Source organism: Phascolarctos cinereus, unplaced genomic scaffold (genome assembly GCF_003287225.1).
Source record: "Phascolarctos cinereus isolate Bilbo 61053 unplaced genomic scaffold, phaCin_HiC Scaffold_9;HRSCAF=440, whole genome shotgun sequence".
NCBI classification, from domain to species: domain Eukaryota; kingdom Metazoa; phylum Chordata; class Mammalia; order Diprotodontia; family Phascolarctidae; genus Phascolarctos; species Phascolarctos cinereus.
The window spans coordinates 131,536,242-131,563,464 of NW_027556402.1; the positions used below are offsets into that span (position 1 = coordinate 131,536,242).

Genomic DNA, 27,223 nt, shown 5'->3' on the forward strand with positions numbered 1-27,223 from the left:
CTACTTCTCTGGTGACTTCTGGCCCTGCCTTGGGTGTGGTATATCCTCCTTAGGTGTGGTTACATTTCTCCCCAGAGCTGAAGGAAAGGAGACCCCAGACTGAAAAGGGGTGAAGGAAGGCATCCTGTAGAAGCTGCCTAAGAAGAGTGGGGCCAAAGTGGTCTGCAAGTCTGGTGAGGTTGCGCTGGCCCTGAAGAAAATGAGGTTTTAGTGGGGCTGTAAGCCCTAGGCTTCAGCTAAGGGCACCATGACCTCCATGAATTCCTGAAGTACAGGAAAGGCAGTAGATCAAGAGACTAGAAGGATAACTATCTGACCCTTCTGAAGCCAAGGCTGGGCCAGTATCTGTGTGAGAGGCTCTCCCTGAAACGTCTGGTGCTCCACCTGCCCTACCTGGGGCTCTCTTGAATCTGTGGCCCTGGTCCCACACCCGAACTGGAAACCATGTCCAAATAACAAAGCACTTTGTGTGTATTTGGTGTGGGGGGGAGGGGAAGGAGAGGATGCAAACAAATGAATAATGAATAAACACATAAAATGAAAAGAATATGGATTAAATGAGCTCTAAAGTCCTTACAACCATAAAAATACCAACTTTTTTGGGGGGGATTACAGCTATGATTTGAAGGTAGTAAAGGATGTGCTATAACAAGGAAGCTTCTTCCTGGGATATGGAGCAACTTGAATCTAGGTATAGTTGAAAGCTAAGAAAAAAACGAGGGAAGAGGTAATAAAAGGGGAAAACAGGCTAGGACAGAGGACGCAGAAGTGAGAGGTGACGATATATGGGTTGTGTACAATCTGGTGGCGAAAACCTTTAAAATCAGTGTCTAAATATTTGTGGGACAGCACATGGTAGATAGAGTGTCCTGCACTCACGAAGACCTGGGTAAAAAATCTGGCCTCAGACACTTGCTAGCTGTGTGACCCTGGGCAAGTCATTTAACCCTGTTTGCCACAATTTCCTCATCTGAAAAATTACCTGGATAAGGAAATGGCAAACCACTCTAGTATTTTTGCAAAGAAAATCCCAAATGGGGTCATGAGGAGTCAGACATGACCAAATGATTGAACAACAACAAATATTAGTAGAATCAATGTACTTTTAGTTTCCCCATCCTCTATGTTAGTTTACCTTAAACTTGACCTCAAATGAATTTTTAGACAAAAAGAAAAATTTCACTACCAAAATGAAATGAAGGCATAAAACAGATACAAACTTCTTTATAAATAAAATACATTTTGTTTTGAGTTTTGCCGTTCTTGAAGATAGATACATATCACTTCTGGGAGACTAGTCTGTGCTGACTCAGAAGAGACAATACTACCCCTGATTCACAAATGCATCACTTCCCAGAACACAGAAAGGTGTTCCTGAGATGCTGAAATCACAATTGTTTTCTAACATTTTTAATTGGCCAGAACCAGGAAATTTTTACTTCCTTACAAAAAGTTTTATCATATGATTCTTCATTTCAAACCACACTGTTGTTTAGAGTTGTCTATTCCTGACTTGTTAAACTAGTTTTAAGTTAAATCCCTCTATACCCTTACTTTAGTCAGTGTACAAGCCTCATATAATGCACAGGATGTCACTCACTTGATTGGGAATGTAAAAGCTGCAGAAAGGTGGAGTAGATGAGGCCATTCTCGGCAAGGCAAAATGTATCAGTAAGTTTCATTTGTTTTCTTTTTTGATAGATATGTTTACAAATACTTAATAGATTTCTAACTGTAAGGTTTTTAAGCTTATGAATTGGAACATTTTTTATTACTTTTCTTGTGGGAAAATTCTGACAATTTCTTGGTATACATTTCATGCTAAAGAAAATAAATGGTGTTCAGGATTTATCTTTAAGAATTAGAAAATTGAACACAGTGTGGTATTTGTGTGACAGACATAGACAGAAAGGGGAGACAGAGAAATAATGACATAGACACAGAGAAGAAGACAGAGAGATATGAAAAAAGAGGGTGTATTTGCAGCAAGAAGGAAAAATTCCTCATTCTTTCCACTAAACAAACAAAAGAAGTTAAATGAGGCTTTGGGCTGAGTTTTCTTTTAATCCAGGAAAGAACGCCTTACTCAAGGGAGGAGGGCACAGAGTTATTGTAAATGTTGTTACAATTAAATCTTCATTTAGATATTTAAAAATAATAAAATGATACATTATATAGTAATTTGGCAAAACATTTTACAAGAAATTCTTGCCATAAGAAATCAAATGCATTTATAATTTTATATATCAAACAAAAGTAGCATTCCACCATAAAGTTTTTTCATAAGTAAAATTAAATGAAATGAAAAAATGGGAGGCAAATATCTGATTCATTAAAGTTTATATTTTAGTGATTTAAAAATAATTTTATTGGAAATTGTCTGTAACAATTTTCTTTAATTTCTAATTTTTCACCATTTTTTTTTTCATCATAGTAAAACTGATGTAGTTTAGTCATTCTTAGAGAAAGAATTTCTCATTCATTATTATGACAACAACAGAGTGAGGGACTGAATTATCACATCTTCTTGATCTTACTGCTTAACTGACATTTAATGTAGAGAGGCAAATAACTTCAGGATTTTTTTTTGACACTTATTTAAGCATCTTTAAGATTCTTGCACAAATTCATCCTAAAGAAACTTTACTAATCTGTCTCTTTGCCTATCAGTGTTTGACCCAATACCTTAGTTCCCCTGCTTCTAGGTTTCAAGACACAAATACTCTTCTTAAAATTCTAAATTTAGATTTTTAAACATGCCAGAACTAACAATGAATACAGAACTAAACTTTAAACTTTTTTTTTTTTGCTATTTATGGGCAAAAAATTGATGGGCATGATAAATTAAAACAATTTTTTTTGAAAGACACATGGAATGTTTTTTTAAAGTTGTACTTTGTATGCATTTCAAGTTATAATAGAAACCCTAGACTTTATTAAATAAAAAAGAACTTTTTTGGCTCCATATTATAAACAATTAAATGTGAAAGCTATCTAGAAGAAAGAGAAGGATCCAGAAAGAGAGTAGCATTGAGGTCACAGAAGGAAGGGTGACATGGAGACAGGATGGGGAAGGAAATGAGAGAGACTGAGGAATTGGAAAAGGCCAACATGTACTGCCCATTAAGTCTTCCCTGCCCCTATGGATGCCACACTTAGGCCTCTGCTTCCCTCTATCTGCTTTGGTCTGTCTTCCTATTTACACTTCAGCACATAAAGAGACCCATTATTTCATCGGTATAAATAATATGCCCTCTACTGATGTTTATTGGAAAAATCTCAATGACTCAGGAGATGGTTTCATGATTTGCTTTGTCCAAAAAAAAAAATCACCTGATGGCCAACTGCTGCAAATTTAGGCTGGTCTTTGAACATAATCAATTCCTAGGCTTAAATCTGAAGATGTTTTAGCTTAAAACTGTCAGAGTTTACATTTCATCTCCTTTGAGAAGTCAAGTCTGCCTCCTCATCACTATAGGAAAGGATGATGTAAATGACCTGGCCCTAGACCTTATTGAACCACATAAGCTTCCCTAGATCAGTAGCATTTTATGAGAATGTACCCAGGTAACATTCATATGCCCCAAGCTCCAAGGCCTTTACTCCTTTCTCTCCTCACTGAACCCCATCTTAAGGCATAACCTCCTTACTTTCTGGATCCTTGAGCTTATTGGTTCCTTGGGTTCGGAGATGTGCTGCATCCAATCCAAAATAGTCTTATTTCCTTCTTTTGCTACTGGCAGGCTACTTAATATGCATTCCTTTACCCCCTTCTTAATGCCATCTGCCTCTTAATCCAAACCACAAGAGTACATCTACTCAGGTTTATTCACAAAGGAAAAGAGGATATGCATGTAAGGGGTGTGTCCGGGGTTGCCCTTGTAGGTTATGTGTATATTAACGGGTCTTTCTAGATTTGTTCAAAGGGACATATAAATAGATATCCTCCATCCACCCTCATCCAAAGGAGACTTTGAGTCATGCTAGGAGAACTAATTCAACCCAATATACAGTTCATCCCCAAAGTTCACAAAAGGCAATCTGTTTCATTATAGGCTTATTTAAAAGTTTACCTAACATATCTGTCTATAGATCCCAAACTCCTTGAAAAACTTTCAACTGAGACACTCACTTAGATGAAGGAGCCCCAGTTCTCTCTAATTATTGGCTTTTGTGTCATTTTTAAGATGCCACATAAGTTATATTTGACCTGCTTAATATTTAATTTGCCCATGATCTTTTATAGAGATTTCCCCACTCTTAATACTTGAACTACTTTCCCATTTTCTAACAGGTGCTATTTCCCTTATACAGCAACATCTTTCACTTTGCTAGTTAGCCATTCTAAGTAATGTTTCAAGCTCCTGATATACCTGTTCCTTGACACATTTATCCTGATCTTCCAATAAGGAGCTTATAAATAGTCTCAAGGTTTTGTTGTAAAACTGTTTTTCATTTTCCTTTCTATTTTTCTTTTTTCTCAGAGTGGAATACTTATGGGATGAATTTTTTAAATAACACCTTCTACGAGATAGATAGAACATTTTTAAGTAATTACTAGAGATACAAACACAACCAAGCAACACAGTCTCTGCTCTTGCAGAACTTGTATTCTAATGGGGGATAACAATACATAAAGGGGACCTCTAAGAGGGTGCCACATAGCATGATTTGGAGATGGCCAGGTAATGGTTTGGAGACCTGGCTACAGGCAAGATCCTACCAGACAAGACATTAAGAGTAGTTGAGGTTGAGATTAATAATGCTTTTCTCTGTACCTTGTCCACAGAGAAAAGTATACTTGTTCATGGAATAATAATAGCTTATATTTATATTGCATTTTGAGGTTTACAAAGCCTTTTACCTTTTCCTTAGAACCCTCCTAAAAGATAGCTAGTACAAATTTTTTTTTGACAGATGATAAGAAAATTGTCTTAGTCAGTTGCCCAAGCCTGATAGAATTAAGAAAGCTATGGGAGCTAAGATTTGAATCCAGGTTCTTCCTGACTACAAGTCTTACACTCTTTCTATTACATTATACTGCTTCTCAATGATACCTCATTTGGTGGGGTTTTTAGATCTTTGACTCCAAAGAGTTAAATCCATGTTGTATTTCTTACAATGATTGGCATAAATGAGTTTTGTTAGCAGGAAAAAATGTGGTCAATGGCTCACATTTAGCTTGAGAAAATGTGTTGGAGACAAATTAAATTAGTTCAAAGGCCAGATATTACCTCTGAACTGCAAATTCCTTTTCCCCTCCTCTAATAGTAATTTGACCCTAAGCAGTCATCATGATATCATGAGAGTGGAATTAAACATGAGTGGAAATATAAGGGGGCAAAAGAAGTTAAATGCCTTCTCCCTCAATGGAATAAGAGCCAGAAATATTCTAGAAGGATCATAATCCCAAGGTAAATATAATTCAATCATGTTCTTCACAGAATTACATAATTTTATAGTTGAAAAGAACTTTGGATAGCATTTAGAAAATAACAATAAGAATAGAGCTTTGAATTCATACCTTATAAGGATTGGTTGAAGGAACTGAGCGTATTAAATCTGGAGAAAAGAAGCCTGGTAGACTAGAAAGAATGATATATTAGGGGCAGTGGACAATTATTGGAAGAGTTGTCACCTAGATGATGGATTAGACTTGTTCGCTTTAGTGCCAAAGGGCAAAAGAAGAGCAATGAGTAAGCGATGATGAGAGAAAAATGTAGACTTTCCAATAATAATAATTATACCTACATCAAAGTAGAATAAGCTGCCTCAGGAAGTAAGGAATGTCTTCTCATTGGAAGTCTTAAAACAAAGTCTGGTTATCACTTACTGAGTGTGATATAGAAGGAATTCTTTTTCAGATTTAGTTTGAAAAAAATGGCCATTGAGATCCTTCAATTCTGAAATTTGAAGCAGGGTGAGGAGAGAAAGAGAGAAAGAAAATCATTTATTTCCAGAGAATTGAAATGACAGTTAGTGACATAACCTATATGAGAACTGGAGTCATACAATTCCAGAATCATAGAATCTGAAAACTAGAAAGGATAAAATGAATCCTTTCCTTTCCATATATGTGTATGTATGTATATGTAGATCTGTGTGTATATATATGTTATGTACATGTATACATATATATATATATCTATGCACACACAGTGAGATGTTCCTATAAATAGTATTAATGTGGATTGTTACAGTGCTACTTTTAGATACTAACAAAATTGGCCTTGAGAGTCAGAAATTGCATGTATCAAAGCCTGTCCACCATCAAACATTTTTAATTACAGTTTCATGACTTACTATGCTCCATACAATAGCAAAGGATTGCAAGCCCCCAAACACTCTGGGTAGTTTCATGTGAGGATAAGAACACTAGTTACAAAAGTGAAGGCACAGATGGTGATGAGCCACACAACTGGAGGGAGCACAACATGAATGAGATCATAAATCCAAGTTCATACCTCTGGTTATTCTGTCATGTAAGGACACAGCAAAAGTTTTCTGACCCTGAAGGGTCAAGGAAGTGGGCTTTCATTGAGCTAACACAGTATGTGAAACCTCATCATTAAGATTCAATATTTCTAAATAAGCAAATGTGAATATATCCATTATATTCCTTGATTTGAATTTAGGCTGGTCTTTGAGCAATTAGCATTCAATCTGCTCCCAGGATGATATCTGAAACTTTTCCACCTTGCTAGGATCCGCCACAGCTTGTACTGTGAGGTATAGAGCCTTCAAAAACCCATTGTGATCTCCATGCCAAGTTGAATTATTGGAAGAAGTCTTTAGTGGAAGGTTAATCAGCGATATAATTATTCACTCACATTTGTTCCCTTTCAGAAAAAAAAATATAGTTACTTGGAGTCAATGGTCTTGTTATCAACTGTGTGATTTGCCGGACCTATAGTTTTCTTGAACTCATTCATCAATTCCACTGAGCCATGAGAATCAGAAATACTCCTAGGTCCCCCGTCAAGTAGTGGGGTGCTTTATTCTTGGCTGAGGTGTACCCTTCTGAACCCCTGCAGTATAGCAATTATGACTTAGACCAGATTGTCTCTGAAATCTGTTCCTATTTTAAGATTCTGAGACCAGCCATAATTAGATTGTCAAAATAAAAAAATCTGTATTTATAAACATGATTTCTGTCCCTGTTTATCATATATTTCACCAATGAATCACCTGATTGGTGAAGAGGCTGGCAAAGAAATAAGGTTTATATAATTTATTGGTATTTTTTCTTCCAGGTGTCATATTAGCTTCAGCTTTTCCAGTAGTCTCTAAGGTCATATTAGAAGTAGTTGAAAATTCCTTTCTTTGATGGATTTGTGATCATATCAACCTGGATATTACCTATACCAAAGCAACCTATTCATGCTTTCTCATCCTATGTGTAATTCTTGTCCATGTGCTTTGGTTAAAAAAAAAAGGAGGATCAACATGGTGGAGGCCTTCATCTGGTTATTTTAATATTTTTGTTGATAAATGTGCAACTTGGGTTACTTATTAACCTTGTTCTCAATACAAGACTGGCCTGTCTTCTTTGCCAGTCAGGTATTTCATAGATCTTTTTTTCATATCACTTCTTGTGATCAAGTAACCACTAAATATTCTGCAGTCTACTTATATTCACCAAGTATCTTTTCATTAACCTCTGAGCTACCTGCGATTTTTATTCTTCTGAGATTATAATGTTCCATAATTAGAAGTTAAATGTAAGAGAATATTGATTTTAAAAAAAGATGTGTTTTTAGGGCAAGGTAGCTTAGAGTCATGAAAAGAGCTATGCAGTTCCCCAGTTTGGATATAGTTCTCTCTTATACCTAGCCAATTCTGGACTCAGCTCCATGTCCATCTGCAGAGGGCAAGAATACTGGCCGAATTACACACATCCCGCACACATTTACATATACATACACACATACATATATACATACATGCATACACACACACACACACACACACACACATATATATATATATATATAGATATATATACACACACATGCATACATTTGTATATGTATACCCAATAGGATACCACTCATTAGGTATGTGAATAAGGAAAATCACCACTATAAGATGAAGGATTGGACTAGTAGACCTCTACGTTGCCTTCCAAATATGAAATTCTATGATTCTAAATAGGATTTTAAACATTTACCTACTTGTGTCTATTGTAATTCTCAAATTTGTGAATTTTTTAAATTGCTCTTTAATTCAGGAACCCAAGAAATAACATACTGGCCAGACTATATACAAAGATGTTGTATACATGGACTCCAGAAGTAGTTATAGAGCAGATTAAGAACAAAATCCTTTCTAGTTTCCTAGTAACAGGGAAGGATGGAATGAACTCTTTTCAGTTATACTGGCATTAACTGGATGGTATCACTGCCTGTGTTGATGAAGATTGGCAGTGGATTCATGAAACATTTCCTTTATTGATTTTCTATTAAAAAAAAAAAGGAACTTCCCTACCAGCAGTCTGAGGAGGCAAAGGATTGGCACTTACATCACAGATGCATCTTACCTAGAACTTGCCCGTTTTACTCAGTTCTCTTGCTTTGTAAACATAGAAAGGTTGGAATGGATAGAGACTAGAAGAAGTTGGAAGGGATGTTGACACTATCCTTCATCATGACATTACTAAAATTAACAAAAATTTGCTATTGTTGTGCAGTTGTATCTGACTCTGATTGACCCCATTTGGGGTTTTCTTGGCAAAGATATGGGAGTGTTTGCCATTTCCTTCTCCAGCTCATTTTACAGATGAGAAAACTAGGGCAAATAGAGCTAAGTGACTTGCCCAGGGTCATACAGCTAGTAGTGTTTGAGGCTTGATTTGCTCATAGGCCTTCCTGACTTCAGGCCTGGTGCTCTATCCATTACGCCACCTAGCTGCCCATAACAAAGTTACAGATGTCAATATTGCCATGCTACTTAAATTCTTTACCAGTACAAAAAGAGCTGCTATAAATATTTTCATTCATATAGATCCTTTTCCTTTTTTTTTATATCTTTGGGATATAGACATAATAGTGGTATTGCTGGATCAAAGGGCATGTGTAGTTTTATAGCCCTGTGGGCATAGTTCCTAATTGTTCTTCAGAATTGTTGGGCCAGTTTTCAACTCTACCGATAGTTCATTAGTATACCTATTTTCCCTCATCCTCTCCAGCATTTGTCATTTCTGATAGGTGTGAAGTGATACCTCAAAGTTGTTTTGATTTACATTTTTTCTAATCAATCATGATTTAGAGCATTTTTTTCCATGTGACTATAGCTAGGGGCTATTTTCAGAGCTAGTTTGGGGGGTCTACAAGTTTTCAGCACTTCCAAGGTGGTATGATCCACAGAGAGGTATGGTCACTGTTCTCCTGGTCTGTACTCTCATCTTTGAACAGGAAGGTGCCCCTGCTCTCCAGCAGCTAAATGCACTAGTATTCCTCTTGGACCTGGAACTATGGCCAAGTCCTCTGCTCTTCTGAAGTGACCTGTTAGTGTTCCTCTCTGCCTTGAAAATATGACCAGCGCCCCTGCTCCCTTGTGACTTAATATAAGCACTCCTCTCCGCCCTGTAACTGCAACCCAGAACTGAGTATGAACAATAGAGTTGCCAAACAGCATCAGCTGCACCCAGTGCCTACAAAGGGTCTCCTGTAATCTCTTTGTTACTAATTGTCTGACCCACTTACTGTCTCTGGGGCTGAGAGATCCTGAAGCTAGCTGCATCTACTACTTTGACTGCTCTGCCACACATATGCCCTCCAGACAAGCCTCCATCCCAGTGCCATAGACCTTCACTGCTGACCTCCTGAGCTTTTTTAGGCCAGAAAAATGTCTCCCCTTGACCTTTGTTGGCTCTGCCACTCCAAAATTTGATTTAGCTGTTATTTGAAAGTTGTTTGGAACGCAATGTTGAGAAAGTTCAACAAGGATGCTACTGCTAATCCACCATTTAGGCTTTATATGATGTGTGATGAAGTGGCTTCAAAAAGAAAACAGGAGAAAGGATTCTGAAGAATTGTTGACAGTTTCCTATGGAATAAAATAAATTTGATTGTGTGTCTTTACTTGATCTTTAACAGTGTATCTGGCTGCAGACATTAATTTTTGGCCCCACAAAGGTTTAATTGTTAAGTCTCTCTGTTATCTCTAAAGAATGACTTCCCTTAGAAAGCAGAAATGTAAGACAATGTGCACAGCACTGAGGAAAAAGTGTACATTATTATCATTATTATTATCATTCTTGTTACTTTATAAGTACTATCATTGCTTTGGAATTCAGTGCCACAAGAAGAGAACTGTTTGAATTGCATTTCATTGCTGAAATTGGTCACTCTTCAATTCATGAAAGACTATGTCTACATAATCTTCATAATATATGACTACACCAGGTAAACAAAACACATAGCTTGTCAGAGCATGAAATTAAACAAGATGAAGCAAATCTATTTGTCTTTCTGTTCTTCTTATTAGAAAACTACAACTATCCTCATCATTTTCAGTCAACCAATACTATAGTTAAGTGTAAGGCATTATGCTAGGAACTGAGAATAGAAAGAAAAAAATCAAACATCCTCTGTTCCCAAAATGCTAACATTCTATCAGAGATGACATGTACACATATAAGAATACACAAAAATGAATCTGAAGTAATTTCAAGCATTATCAGCTGAGGACATCAGGAGCCCCATGCAGATGGCATTTGATTTTAGAAGAAAATCTGGGATTCTAAGAGGACAAAGCAGGGATTCAAAGAGAAGAAATTCAAAGCATGAGGACAGCTTGTTCAAAAGGCATGGAGATGAGAGATGGAATTTTATATATAAAGAATAGCAAGGTCAGTTTGGCTGTGCCTTAGAATGTGTGAAGGCACCTAATGTATAATAAACCTAGAAAAATAGATTCAAATAAGGTTTTGTATGTCTTTAAATGCAATAGCTCATATTTCATCCTAGACCTAATAGATGGCCACTGTAATTTTCTATGGAGTGGAGTGATAAAGTAAGACCAATGCTTTGGAAATATCATTCTGGCAGCTATTGCAAGTATCTAGTGGAGAGGTGATGGAGGGTGAAGTAGGTTGATGGCCATGTGAGTAGAAAGGAGACAGATACATGAAAAGCTGTGGAGGTGGAATTAGAAAGACTTGGAAAGAGATTAATTATGTGGGATGAGAAGGTGAGGATGGTTCTGAGATTACAAATATACATGATTGGAAGCATGCTGGTACCCTCAAAAGAATTAAGGTAAATGCAGAAGCTCCTCAGTATCATTAACAGCTTTGAGATGAAGTAACAATGGAGACTGATCTCCTGACTGCTGAGTCCCTAGCTAGTATTATCATTTCTTGAGGGGCCCCAGTCACGACCACTCCACTCCCAGCTCAATTCATTCTCTGGATTGCTTCATTTCCTCAGAAATTTTGTACTTCTTTCTTACTATCATCCCCCTCCCTTCATGTTTTGTCTTCCCCTATTTGAATATATGCTCCATGAAAATAGGGACCATATTTTTCCCTTGTATTTATAAGAATCTAAAATTATTGTATTATATTATTTCTTATACTTTCTTATATCCCCAGCACTTAGCACAGTTCTTGACACACAGTAAGTGGTTAATAAATGCTCACTTTATCTATCTATCTATCTATCTATCTATCTATCTATCTATCTATCTATCTAATCTATCTATCTATTGTTTTAGAGGAGAAGTTCTGTTTTGGATGTGCTAAGTTACAAGTGCCTGAGGGATGTTCAATTTGAAATGTTAAATAGGCAGCTGGTGTTGCAGACTGGAAGGGCAAGTCACATTAGCTGTGTGATCCTGGGCAAGTCACTTCACCCTGTTTGCCTCAGTTCCTCATCAGTAAAATGAGCTATAAAAGGAAGTGGCAAACCACTCCAGTATCTTTGCCAAGAAAACCCCAAATGGGGTCACAAAGGGTCAGGCATGACCAAAAAATGACTGAACAATAACTGATAAAGTACTGGAGTATAGGAGGGAAACTAGGGCTAAATATAGAAATCTGGGATTAATCTGCATAAGATAATTTAACCCATGAGATATGATAAGTACATAATGGAGAGAAAAAAGAGACAGAAGAGAATAGGTCCCAGAACAGAGTCTTGAGGCATACCTACAGTTTAGGGCTGATAATGAAATGCTAATACAACAAAGGAGAATGAGAAGGCATAGTCAGAAAGATAAGAGAAAAAACAAAAAAGAGCAGTGCCATGAAAAACTCAAAGAGGAGAGAGAATCCAGGAAAGATTATTCAATAGAATCAAATGCCAAGGAGAGATTGGGCATTTTGGATTTGGCAAATCCATCAGATTTGGAAAGTAAGAGATCATTAGTACCTTTGGCAAATGAACACTTTCAGCTGAGTAAAACACTTTCAGTTGAGCAATAAGGTCTCAAGACAGCTCTCAAGGAGTTGAGAAGTAAGCAAAAAGAGAAGCCATAGAGGCAGTGATTGTAGGTAGCTTTATAATGATCATGGGACAACATAGAGTTGAAAGGAACCTCAGTACTTTTCACCCGGTCCAACCTTATTTTTGAGTGGCCACCCTGAGGTCCAGAAAGTTGAAATGAATTGCGCAAAGTCACTAGGGCAGTAAATGGCAAGAGTATTAATAATAATAATACATTACATTTTCTGTTTCATGGGTTGTTATATAAAGAATTCATCTCAATTAAGCTGGAACTTGAATTTAGGTCTTCCATTTTCAAGTCTATTGTCCTTTCCAGTAGACAATGCTGTCTCTTTTAATTTTATATAGGACTATGGCATCAAAAAGACCTAAAATGTTCTGTAATTACAGAAGAAAAAGAGTGTGGGAAGGTAGGAATGTTAAAAGAAAAGAGAATAGAGAATAGGAAGAAAGGGAAGAAGGTCAGAGAAGAGGAAGAAAAGGAAGGGGCCACATATGACCAGTTCTCAGCAGATCAGAAGGGAACAGAGAGGAGAAAAATGAGAAAGGGAAGGAAGCAAAATGAAGGAAAGAGAAGGGAATGAAGGAAAGTAAAAGTGGGAAATTAAAAGGAAAATGTCTGAAGGGCTAGGGTACAGAGAGAGCAACTCAGTTTCCTTTCCTTGGAGGTATGTGGCAGAGAACACCTGAAACAATCTAGGCAAAGAGCCGTCTGGAATTAAAGTGAAGGTAGGGAAGGGATTAGAGGGAAGAGACTTTTCAAAAATGTCGTGACTCTTTGGGAGGATTTTCTGGATCAACCTGCTAAAAGAGCAACTTTTGTCACCACTTTTCTTCACTTTGGCACGAACACATCAAGGGTGAGGTCACTGATTGGTTTACATTGTTTGAATGTCAGTAGGTTTCTGTGAGATTGGGTTCACTCATAGTAGTGACACTTTTTAGTTTTTCTTAAGGATAGAATCAGACTAAAGCTTAATTTTCTATAGAAAGTGGTGAGGTAAAGACAATTATGTGTTTAGATATTTTCAGTGCACGATTGGAAGACTGCATTTGTTTTCGCTTGAATATTTTTGTTTAGTCCTCTTCCTGGTGTAGGTGGAGTATATCACTTGTAGCAAAAGGCTACTTAAGGCTAGCTTAAGTCTTCATGGTGTAAACTCTTGTAGGTTTGTGATTTATGCATTATTCGATCATTAAGTGAAGACTGAACACCTACAGAGGAGGTGAGGCAGTCAGGAAAGCAGCACATAAGCAACAAAGCCTTCAAAAGTAGTAAGGTCAGGTCAGGCATAAAACAGTAAGAGTTATTTTTCCTTAAAAAAAATCTGCAAATGTCTCAGGTTGTGTTAATATGATTAAAGGAGCAAGCTATAACCTAAGGGCTTCAAATAACCAATTCACAGAAGTATATTTCAGGCTTTGACTTTTTCATATGTCTCATTTGGGACATTCCAAATACTTTTGATGACAGATATTTCTATGCCAAATAGGCTTCCTCATTCAAAAATATTTCCTGTTTCCTGACTCACTGGGAAGGGCACTGAGGCTGGCACTGCCCTTTCAGCTTTAAGAAACAATTACTTCTCCATTTTTATTTTTTCACCAGTGAATCTTTTCCTCTCTATGGAGACTGGAGAATCATCTTTTATTTGTGTATTAATAGGTTTCTTCTCATTTTGATTATCTCTATTTCCTTCTAAATTTTCTTTCCTCCTGTTCTAAATTGCAATCTACTCATAGACTACTATATAGAGCACAAAAGTAGGAGTCAGGGAACTTGAATTCTAGTCCCAGCTCATCATTATCTAAGTATGTGGTTTTGGACATAGCCTCTGGGCCTTGGTTTTATCACCTGCAAAATGAAGTTGGATTAGATAACCTCCTTATTCCACCCACCATGTATAAATGATTTATGATTTTATGACTTGTTGGCTAAGAACCAAATACATGAAATGTTAAACTATAAAACCAAAAAGTTCAGACTTTTATAGGAAAATTAGCCCTTTACTCTAAGTAGGATATGAAATAATGATAATGATGATAGCTAATAATTTCTGGTGGTTTATTCTTGGTTTTTACAGTCTTGTAGCTTATAAAGCATGTTTCTCATGACAACTTGGAAAACTAGATAACTATAATAAGTAATCAATAGCATGGTGATCAATATCTTCATTAAAATAGAGGATAGCTCATGAATTATATTCTTAATTTTAAAAAAACTATGATTTGGGAGATAAGGTAACTTTGGGGAGAAAAATCAAATGTCTTAAAAGCAAATTGTAATTCTCCCCAAATTAAAAAAAAAATAGAAAGGTCCTGAGTTTAAGCTGACAGAATTAAAATAATTATTTTTTTTTGCTACTACACAAAACAGTTCCCATTAGTATAATGCTTTATGGTTTACAAAATGTTTTCCTCACAACTTCATAAGGTAAAAATCACAAGTAATATATACATACGTATATATACCTGCTCTACAGATAAGGAAACTGGATTTCAAATAAGTTACATTACTTGCTTAAGGTTACAGAATTAGTGAGGGTCAGGGCCAAGCTCCCCACCTAGGTCTTCTAATTCTTTGAGCAGGCAATGTTCCTTCCTTTGCCCTAAGTGCCTCTCTATCTCATGTACAATGTCTGTGTTTTCTTTCCTAAGACCTCCGAGACTGGGCCTCAGAAATTCCCCTATGAATTCCTGGGTGATCGGCCTTACTGTTGTGGCTGTAGTTTTGGTTCTGGCACTTGTCATTGCTCTCCCTGTTCATTTTTTAGTGTTTGGTAAGTATTAATTTATGCTTAATTTGTCAATCTGGTTCCATAATTTCCTTCCATTTCGATATCATAGTATTTTCTATGATTTCAACATTCAATTATCATCCAAATTAATAGGGTTATACTTAGAAAGTGACAAGTCTTTCCATGTAGGAATGTAAACAGTTCAACCTTAATAAGTCTCTTATGATTTCTCTTTCCTGTTTACCTCTTCATGTTCCACTTCAGTCTTGTATTTAAAAGTAAAATTTTTTCTATTCGGTTCTGGTCTTTTCATCAGGAATGCTTGAAAGTCCTCTATTTCACTGAATGACCATTTTTTCCCCTGAAGGATTATACTCAGTTTTGCTGGGTAGGTGATTCTTGGTTGTAATCCTATCTCCTTTGCCCTCCAGAATATTATATTCCATGCCCTGAGGTCCTTTAACGTAGAAGCTGCTAAATCTTGTGTTATCCTCATTGTGTTTCCACAATACTTGAATTGTTTATTTCTGCCTGCTTACATTCCTGCATGGAAAGATGACATTTATAACTCATGAGACCTTTGTCAGTATCAGGGTAGTTGGAGGGAAAAATTATATGTATGTATATAGATAGATATGGATATGGATATAGATATAGATATGGATATAGATATAGATATGGATATAGATATAGATATAGATATAGATATAGATATAGATATAGATATAGATATAGATATAGATATAGATATAGATATAGATATAGATATAGATATAGATATAGATATAGATATAGATATAGATATAGATAGATATGACAGCGTGAGTTGAAAATGAAGGGGTGCTATCTGGAGAATAAAAATAAGGGGTGAGAGAGGATGATAGTGGGAGAAGAAGAAAGGGAGAGGTAGAACGGGGTAAATTATCTCACAAAAAACAAAAAAGAAAAGGCTCTTACAGTGGAGGGGAAACGGGGGGAAGTGAGAGGGAATGAGTGAATCTTATTCTCATAGGACTTGGCTTAAGGAGGGAATAACATACACACTCAATTGTGTATGGAAAGCTGTCTTACCCTACAGGAAAATAAGGGGAGAAGAGGACAAGAGAGCAGGGGAATGATAAAGAGGACAGATTGGGAAAGGGGGTAATCAGAAGCAAACATTTCTGAGGAGGGACAGGGTCAAAAGAAAGAATAGAATAAATGGGGGGATGGGATAGGATTAAGAGAAATAGAGTTGGTTTTTCACAATATGACTACTATGGAAGTGTTTTGCATAACTGCATATGTATGACCTATATTGAGTTGCTTGCCTTTTCAATGAGAGTGGGTGGGGAGGGAGGAAGGGAGAAAATTTGGAACCCAAAGTTTTAAAACACATATTTTAAAAAAATGCTTTCATATGCAACTGGGAAATAAGAAATACAGGAAATGGGGTGCAGAAATCTGTCCTGCCCTACAGGAAAGCAGAAAGGGAAGGAGATAAGAGAAGGCAGGGAGAGATAGAAAGGAGGGCAGACTAGGGGAAGGGATATTCAGAATGCATGCCATCTTGGGGTGAGGAGAGGGGCAAAATGGGGTGAAAATTTGGAACTCAAAATCTTGTGGAAGTAAATGTTAAAAACTAAAAATAAATAAATTAAAAAAAAGAAAGTGACAAGTCTATAAATAACAACTTCCCTTTGATTTAAATACTATGGTTTATTTCATATAATATCTCCATATATAATATATCTCATATATTAGTATTTCATATATTGATATTACTATGTGATGATACCTCACATAATGAGGTTGCCACACAATGATATCTCCTGCCAAATAGGACACCAAGTATAAGTGTTCTTATCTCCCACATTTTTCCCAGTAGTGTGATCATCAGATTGCATAATTTAATAATTCTGATGGTCAGCATGGCATAGTCATCAGAAAGTATCTTCAAACCCAGAAAGACCTGGGTTCAAGTCCTGCATCTTACACATACTGGCTATGTGATCCTGGGCAAAGCATATAATCTTTCAATGTTCCTGGCAATTTGCTAAGATCAGGGCTGACCTCCATTGGTAGTGAGCTTCCTCACCTAAGAGTTCCCTATAACAATGAAATCACATGTTTAGTCCCTTTTCTGAAGCTTACAATTCAGCCTAATACAAATCCTCACAGCTATTAGACTCTTCTGCTATCTACCATATTCATGTAGCTATTCAAACTTTCACCCATTCTCCCAGTGTTCCCTTATCCCAGTCACCAGGGGCCATGTATCCAAGTTAGGTACTTCCCACAAATGTGCTTTTTCGAGTTGTTACACACTAAAGGGTTTTTTGAAAATTCAGCTTTTATTTACCACTGTAATCTTTAGACCAGTTTGCAAACTACTAATCTTAGAACTGAAATGTATGCATTCAAAGGATGTACCACTAGCCTTGCTTAGGAATGCATGAATATACTGGAAGTGGGGCTCATGCCTTTAATCATAGCTCCTTGGGAGACTGAGGCTGATGTACTTCTTGAGCTTAGGAGTTCTGATCTGAAACGGGTCATCAGGTATCCTGTGAGAAATATGGTAACCCCACAGAATGAGAGGCCACCAATTTGCTCAAGGAGGGGAAAACCAACCTAGGTTGGGAAAACAGAATAGGTCAAAGTTTCTCAGAATGGAACTGATTTTATGTATAGTCCCTAAATTTCCAGTCTGAATGAGATAGGGAGTCCTGAAGAGAGAGAGAGAAGAGAGAGAGAGAGAGAGAGAGAGAGAGAGAGAAGAGAGAGAGAGAGAAAGAAGAGAGAAAGAGAGAGAGAGAAAGAAAGAAAGAAAGAAGAAGAAAAAGAAAGAAAGAAGGAAAGAAGAAAGAAGAAGAAGAAGAAAGAAGAAAGAAAGAAAGAAAGAAAGAAAAGAAAGAAGAAGAAGAAGAAAGGAAGGAAGGAGGAAGAAGGAAGGAAGGAAGAAAGAAAGAAAGAAAGAAAGAAAGAAAGAAAGAAAGAAAGAAAGAAAGAAAGAGGAAGGAAGGAAGAAAGGAACAAAGGAAGGAAGAAAAGAATGAAGGAACAAAGGAAGGAACAAAGGAATGAAGGAATCCATATGTACATCTCTCACATACATTCTCATCTGTAAGTGGACAAAATAGCTCTAACATTTTCCTTTATTAAAGGAATATTTACTAAATTATTTCAGTTTTTCAATAATTTTCACATCAAAATCAATAATAATGCAAGAATGATTCAGTAATTTACATAGGAATAATATTTCAAACTTTTGTAGATTACAATTTACAGTTCATTCATTATCAGTCATAATCAGATAGGATTTACTAGATATATACCATCTATAGAGAGCAAAAAGCCTGCAATATTACCGAATGTAATTTTCTAGTTTTCATTATCCACAAACATTATATTCAACCAACATTCATTAAGTGAACACTGGGTATGTACATAGACTTGATTACTCCATCTACCAAATATTCTCCTGACTTATGTACTTCCTATGTAATATTATATAATTTAGCTAGCTATCCATTATTCTCCCATAAGTTATGAGCTCCAGGATGACAGGGACCATATCTTACCTTGTACCCAGGCTTCTCCATTTTTCTTCAGGTACTACAAAACCTCACTTTCTGCAGTAAGCCTTTCCTGATTCCCTTCAGTGCTAGTGCCTTCCCTCTAAGATCATTTCCAATTAAAGCTGCATTTATCTTGTTTACACATAATCATTTACATATTTTCTCTCTCCTTAGTCTGGAAGTTGCTTAAGAAAAGGGACTTTTGTCTTGTTCTACCTTTCTCTTTATCCCCAATGCTTAGCATGGTGATTGGCTTATTAATGATTGTCAACTTGACATAGAAAATGGTATGCTGCAATGTTAACAGCAATAGATTTAGAGTCAAAGGTCTTTGAAAGTGAAGCAGAGAATTTCACATTTTATCCTGGAGCTAATGGAGTTTATTGAGTACAAAAGGGGTAATATAGCCAGACCTGTTTTTTGGGAAGATGAATTTGACAACCAAGCTGAGGATGGATGGTGGCAGGAAGAGACTCATGGCAGACAGATCAACAAGCAAACTATTCTATTAATCTGGGCATCACAGGATGAGAGCCTGTAATGGAGGTAGTGACAGTGGTCAGAAGAGAGAAGGGGGTATACATAAGTAAAAATGACAAGATGTCCCACTGATTGGACATTGGATGAGAGAGAGTGGGGAGTCAAGGATGACACCTAGGTTTCTAGCTTGGGTGACTGAGAGATGGTGATACCCTTGACAGTAATAGGAAAGTTCAGAAGAGGAGAAGGGAAAAAGATAAGTTCAATTTTGGACATATTAGGTGTAAGATGTCTATAGGACATCTAGTTCAAGATATCTGAAAGGCAAGTTTGAACTCTTAGACTCTAGTCTGAAAGAGAGTTTAGAGCTGGATAAGTAGACTTGAGATTCATCTATATAGAGAAGATGATTGAAACTATAGGAGCTGATGAGGGACTAAGGGAAATAGTCTATAGGGAGAAGAGAAGAGGGCCCAGGAGAGAGTAGTGGGGGACACTCACTATTAGAGGTGTGATAGGCGTAAAGATATAGCAAATGAGACATAGAAGGAGAGGTCAGACAGGTAGGATGAGAACCAGGAGAGATCAGTGTCACAAAAATCTAGAGAGAAGAGAACATCAAGAAGAGGATGACCAACAGTATCAAAGGCTACAGAGAGGTCAAGAAGGATGAGGACTGGGAAATTAAGAGATCATAAATAACTTGGAGACATTTGATATTGGAGATACAATGGCAGATATAGCAAAGGCCTTGCTCATAAATTTACAGTCTAATAGGTGAGGAAAGACACAGCTAAGATTTAATTCAATTCAACAAAAATGTATTAAATGCTTACTATGAACAAGACCCTGTGCTAGGTATTGGGCATACAAGGAATATTCCTTACTTAGGAGTTAAAATGATGTTAATAATAATAATAACTATTATTATTATTATTATAGCTGGCACTTTAAGGTTTGCAAAGTTTTATATATATGCATGTATGTATGTATGTGTATATATATATATATATATATATATATATGAATACACACACACACACACATACACACACACATATATAGTTACTCATTTGATTCTCATAATAACCCTATGAAGGAGGTGCTATTATTATCTCCATCCTACATATGAGGAAACTGAGATACAGAGAGATTAAGCTTGTGGTGTATTGGACTTCAGATATTCAAATAATTCATATAATTATAAACTTGGGCAGCTAGGTGCTGAAGTGGATAGAGGGCTGGGCCTGGAGTCAGGAAGATCTGAGTTCAAATGCAGCCTCAGACACTTACCAGCTGTGTGACCCTAGACAAGTTACTTAACCCCTCTCTGTCTCAGTCTCCTCAACTGTAAAATGCGGATAATAATAGCCCCTGTCTCCCAGGGTTGTTGTGAAGATCTAATGATATAATAATTATAAAGTGCTTAGCACAGTGCTTGGCACATAAGAAGTGCTATATAAAAGGTAGGTAGGTAGGTAGGTAGTAGTAGTTGTAGTAGTCGTAGTAGTAGTTAGGGAGGATATAACTATATGAGTTTTCTCAGTTACCTTTCCACTTAACGTATTTCTTCCCATTCTCAAAACCCAGCTACAGACAATAAACACCTCTTGCCTTGCTTTCCTTTCCAGATCGGAAGCCACATTACTACCAAACCTCCTTCAGGATACCTAGGGTTGAATTGGAGGCAGCCCATTCTGAAGTTAAAGCAAGGATCAGCAATCAGGTAAGCTGGACTTTTGCTGACCTTCTGCCAGAATCATTCCATACCTAAGAATGCTGCTAGAAAGAATTCTGCTGGAGGGAAAGGTTAGCTATAAGTAAATCTGTCTGAGATAATTAGAAAAGGACAACTAGAGAAAGAAAGTATATCAATCTTAAAGAATTCAGCAGCGAGCAGGAAAACAATTTATGTAAGTATATGGCAATAAAAGTTACTAGAGACATCTGAAGATAGTTATATTGGACCTTTAATAAACTTTACCACCAACTACAATTTGCTAAGAATAAACTTTATTTTTATTTTTATTTTCTTTTTTTATTTTTGCTAGGCAATTGGGGTTAAATGACTTTCCCAGGGTCACACAGAGAACTTTAGTTTTAGACCATTATCTTACAGCATATGCCACAGTAACTAAAAATTAATACACGACTTAAAATTTTACCATAAAATATTAAAACCAGATCAGCTTCCTTTTACAGATATGACTGGGGGAGGAGGATGAATTCTTGATCAAACAAGGGATATAGGCAACCACAAAAGATACAGATAATTTCAATCGTTGTTGTTGTTTAGTTGTTTCAGTCATGTCTAACTCTTCACGACCCCATTCTTAGCAATGACACTAGAATGGTTTGCCATTTCCTTCTCCAGCTCATTTTACAAATGGGGAACTGAGGAACTGAGGCAAACAGGGCTAAGGGACTTACCTGGTGTCACACAGCTAAGAAGTGTCTGAAGCCATATTTGAACTCGGAAATATGACCCTTCCTGACTTCAGGCCCAGTACCCTAGCTCCCCTAATTTCAATTTGAATTATATGAAACTTAAAAGGTTTTGCATGAGCAAGTGATGATACTAGGATAAGAAAGGTAAAGATGACTAAAGAAAAAAATTTTTTTGCCAAATACTTTGATAGGCAACAGAAAAATACAAAGTGTCCCAAAAGGCTTAGTTCAGGTTTAAGCTACTGAAGCTTAATAACTTCAAGCTATTAAAGTTTAATTAAGACTTTTGGTACATCTTGCATAAAACCAAAATCCATTCCCAATAGTTGTGTCAGAGTATGTAAATAAACTGTTCTCAAAAGAATTTCAAAGTATTAACAACCACATGAAAGAATGCTCAGAACAACTAATAATAAAAGTTTCAATTCAAAACAACCCAGAGTGTTCACCTCACACCCAGCAAACTGACAAAGAAGATAACAGATTGGACTAGACAATGTTGAAGGGGTATGCAGAAAGAAGGACATTAATGCATCATTGGTGGAGCTATGAATTAGCTAACCCAATTCTGTAAAGCAATTTGAAACGGTGCTAAGAGTAATTAAAATGCCTATACTTCTTGGTCGAAGAGATTCTATTCCTAGGCATATAATATACCCCACGGAGATTAAGGGCAAAAACAAAGATCCCATAAGCAACAAAATATTTATAATGACTATTTTCAAAGTAGCAAAAAAATGGAAACAAAACAAACATCATGGAGGTCCAATGACTGAGTAATGATTAGATATGTTGTGGTACATGAATGTGTAATGGATATTACTATGATGATATGTATGAAAACAGAGAAATATGGACAGACATATGAGCTGCTGCTGCAAGGTGAAGTAAGCAGGACAAGAAAATAAAACAATGCACACAATAACCATAACAATGTAAATGGAAGGAATAACAAAAAATAAATGTAAATGAATGCTTTAAAATTATAATGGCCAGCTTGGTCGAAAAATCAGTCGGTGAGCTAGCATTTATGAAATTCTTCCAATCCCGGCACTGTGTTAGCAAAAGATATGAGAAGGTACCTCCCACCACTTCTTTGCAGAGGCAGTGAAGGAATGAGTGTAGAATACCACATGTATTGTCAGACTTTTGTGAGGTGTTGATTAGTTTTACTGAATTTTGTTTCCCCTCTTTTTATTTTTTTTAATAAGGTTTGCTCTTGGGGTTCGGGGGGGGTGATACATGGGAAAATATAGATTATGTTAAAGCAAAAATGCTAATACAATTTATTTTTTTAATTAAAGAATGAAATGCATTAAATACACTTGATTCACTATACCAAATACATTTTTCCGCATCAGCTTACGTGTCCCATTTGCTCCTAGAATATATAGATATAGCAAAATCATTGAGACTAGTAGCCAGCATCAAGTGTAATGTACAGCATTGTGGTATGGTCCCCGTTAAGCCCTGAAACATAAAGCACATACAGTAACTAGCAAAGGAAGCTGGATCATATCTGTAAGGCTTAGAAATATTTCTTCAGAAAATTCTAAAGGGAAAATGATCAGACAGTGAAGACAACTGGGGACAGAACAAGATGGAGTAGGTAAGTCATTTCAAAAAACATGTTTAGAAGAAACTGACAACTAAAATTCTGACATTTTGACTATGAAAATGTGATCAATTGGGGCAGCTAGGTGGCGCAGTGGATAGAGCACCTGCCCTGAAGTCAGGAGAACCTGAGTTCAAATCCAGCCTCAGACCAAACACTCAACACTTACTAGCTGTGTGACCCTGGGCAAGTCACTTAACCCCAATTACCTTTAAAAAAAAAGTGATCAATTATGAGACTCACTAGTACCATAGGAGTGGGGTGGGGAATTTGTCGATGACCAAGGGGCTTTAAAAATGTTAATTCTCAATTAGGAGAAAGCCAGAATAATAATCACTGGCTTGTTGGGCATACCAGAAGACAAGCACACTACATACAACCTCTATTCCTGGATCCTAGGTTAGTTTGGAGGCTTTTAGAGCACTAAAGATAATCTTGTCTAGGCCCAAGCTAGGAGCAAAGTTAAGAAGACCCTGAATGGAAGGTGAATTTTATAGACATGTAAGTGTTTTAATTAGTTCCAGATGGCTCTGGAGGCGAAAGTGAGGCTGGTGACCATGAACAGCCCTCACTCACTCAAATCAAAGTCAATTGCAATTCATGTCATCACCTCTTTGATGTCATGGTCCTCTTCCAGAATGAAAGACAAACACAACCTATGAGTAGTTCAAGCTGCCTGAATAGGGACCCAGCAGGTCAGTTTCAGTTAGGTAACTCAGCTCTTTGTCCCTTCTCCCCCTCTTCCTCCCCTTCCCTTTTCTCCTCCCCCTTTTCCCATTCCTTGACTCACTTCTTAAAGAGGCCTATTCACTGAATGGGCGTCATCTCAAAGTGAGAACCTGAAAAGACCTTAGCTTAAAACGGCCAGGGTCTCCCACTGCATTCTGGGCCATCTCCAGTCGTCCTGATGAATATCTGACCACTGGACCCAGATCACTCTGGAGGCAAAAGTGAGACTAGTGACCTTGCACAGCCTTCCCTCATTCAAATCAAAGTCAATTGCAAATCATGTCATCACCTCTCTGATGTCATGGTCCCCTTTGAGAACAAAGGACAAACACAACAACCTTAATTAGTTACAGAGGTCACAGAGCATAACAAAACATTATCTATTCCCTTACTATAGCTGTCTACATATTCTACAGGTAGAAAGTAGTGCATAGCAAAGACCAAAATAACCAAAATTGGGGAACAAGAAATAAAAGCAAGGAGTGCTGGTAAAATACAAACTGGGATTATTCATACCCTAAAGCTGGCCTTCTAGGTATCCATAACTATACCACAATAGCCCTAAACTAGACATAGTTACCCTATCTCACCTCACCTATATACTTCAATCCTCTAACCCCGAGAATCAACCTGAGGGAGACAGATATCAATGCAACCAAAACTTTGTAGATAGCACTATGATAAGCACTGTAGAAGATGCAAAGCACTGTATTATATGCAGTACATAATAGGTCTTGGATCCTGAGAGTTTGTAATATAAATGGGAAGACAAGACAAATACAAATGAAATAGTTAAATGATAATGTATGGCAGCATATCTTTAAATACAAAATGGATTGTAATGAATAAGTGCTATAGAACTTGAGAAGAGGCAGAGGTCACTATAGATTGGAGTAGTCAGGGAATGAAGGCTACACGGAGGAGGTATGACTTGAGACTGATCTTGAAGAATGGGCAGAATTTGAATATATAGAAAGGAAGGGAAAGCTAGAGCAAAAGTATGTAGGAGTAAAAAAAATTATGTAGGAGTAAAAGTACATAGGTAAGAATTCATAAGACATGTACAGTGATAGAAGAAGTGGCTTACAGCACAACGTAGTAATCACAGGAGTTTATATATGGTGCTATACATTTGACTCCATCACTAACTAGTTATGACTTTAGGCAAGTTGTTTAGCCTTTCTGTTTCTTGGTTTCCTCATAGATAAAGTTAGAGACTATGCTAGTTCTCTAAGTTTCCAGCTCTAAACTTATGATTTGGGGGAGGGGGGAGGAAAAGAACAAAACGGTGAAGATGGGGAAAAATTTCAATGACAGAACCTTAGGGAACTAAGGAACTGAGCAATCTGACATCGAAAGACTTAGTAAAATAAATAAAGACAAAACTTAGTTATTAAGGAATTAATGATTCCACTTCTGGATCTTTTCATCTCCTCCCTTTCCCTTCGGCCGCCCACTTTGTGGCTCAGTCTTTCTCCGTTCTAAAAAGATATTGAGCCATAAGTTCATTTGAGGTTTGTCTGGCACATGATCAGTCATTTCCCCAAAATCCAGTTGGACAGGTAAATGATGATAGAGTCAAGAGGGTAAGATCACATATTTCAAGAACAAACTGTGGTTTGGGGAATACCAATTTATGCTAGGATTCAGCCCACAACGGGATTATCCCATGGGGCAGACAAACAAATGGTTTTTGGAGTTTTATTCTATTTGTGTTTTTCTACAAAGCTCTCCATTACTATTTTCTTTTTCTTGAAAGCACTTAATGCATACACACCCCAGTAAATAAAAATCACAAACAACTGAGCAATTTCATTTTATCACTGGAATGAGACAGTCAAGTTCCATCAAGAATTACAGTCTGAAAAGATTTTTAAAATGAAATGTTATTATTCAGTCCTGTCTGACCATTTGTGACTCCATTTGGGTTTTTTTTGGCAAATCTAACAGAGGTGTTTGCCATTTTCTTCTCCAACTTATTTTAGAGATGAGGAAACTGAGGCAAACAGGGTTAAGTGATTTCCTCAGGGTCACACAGTTAGTAAGTGTCTGAGACTGTATTTGAACTCAGTTCTTCCTGGCTCCAGACCCAATGCTTCTATGCACCACCTAGTTGTCCCATATTTTCTTTTTCTTTTTTTTTTTGTGACAACCAGGTTGTCAATAATCTTGGGGTTACATGATAATGGTTGAAGAGTAGGACTATTCACACTCATCTTTCAGTGAGGATACCCTGTCTCTGAGTTCCTAACTTTTAAGTATTCATTATTCTATTTACTCTGCAACAACACCAGCCTAGACCAAATGTTATCACCCATCTCTGACTATTGCTCAAGTTTGCTGAATGTTTGCTCCACTTCACCTTATATAAAGTTGATCTTTGTGCAAGAAGGATATTGCCTAGTCTACAAAGTGTTTTCTGAAGGCAATTATAAACAAATATTGAGATAAACATTTAAAGTTGTAACATCATTCTATTCAAGTCTTTTTTTTTCTTTTTGCCAGGCATTCAGGGTTAAGTGATTTGCCAAGGGTCACACAGCTAGTGAGTGTCTGAGATTGGATTTGAACTCGGGTCTCCTGACTCCAGTCAGATTAAAGTAATGTGGTTTTCTTTGTGGTATCAAATTCAATTCTGCTAATATTTTCCTTTTCTTTTCTCAGGTAGATGATATTTTTAGAAAATCCAATTTAAAAGGACAATACATCAAGTCTCATGTTGTCAGATTCAGGTAATCACAAATAATCACCTTGCAAACTGAAATGAAAAAGGGGAAATTTGATTTTAGTTTCTCTTTAGTCATATGTCTTTTGATGGTATGAAAAATGGTCATAATTTTAAATGCACCTAGAGAATGAATAATTTTGTAATAGCAAAATTATATTATTCCTAAGTATGTATTGGAGAAGGAAATGGCAAACCACGTCAGCATCTTTGCCAGGAGAACCCCATGGACAGACATCCATCTGGTTACAAAGAGTCAGACACAACTGAACGACTGAACAACAACAACAGCAGCAGAAACAACAACAACAACAACAACAACAATAAAGTCTATATAACAAAAGAAAAAATTCAAAGAGATGGAAAACATGGGAACTGTGAAAAACATGACACTGTGTTTTAAGTTTTCTGGACAGCTGGTTAAGTTTCCTTAAAGTCAATCAGGAAGCCCCACCCCTTCCAGTTGCCATGAAATTTTC

General features: G+C 36.8%; 1 protein-coding gene across 1 annotated transcript in view; it reads left to right on the plus strand.

Annotated features, from left to right (window-relative positions):
• Positions 1-1,506: 1,506 nt before the first annotated feature.
• LOC110217433 (transmembrane protease serine 11G-like) overlaps positions 1,507-27,223 on the plus strand; it is a 48,128-nt gene continuing 22,411 nt past the window's right edge. The window contains exons 1-4 of the mRNA XM_020999840.2: positions 1,507-1,671; positions 15,108-15,229; positions 20,859-20,953; positions 26,684-26,751. Of these exons, the coding sequence (XP_020855499.1) occupies positions 1,664-1,671; positions 15,108-15,229; positions 20,859-20,953; positions 26,684-26,751 (293 nt within the window). The 5' untranslated portion in view covers positions 1,507-1,663. The remainder of the gene's footprint in view (positions 1,672-15,107; positions 15,230-20,858; positions 20,954-26,683; positions 26,752-27,223) is intronic.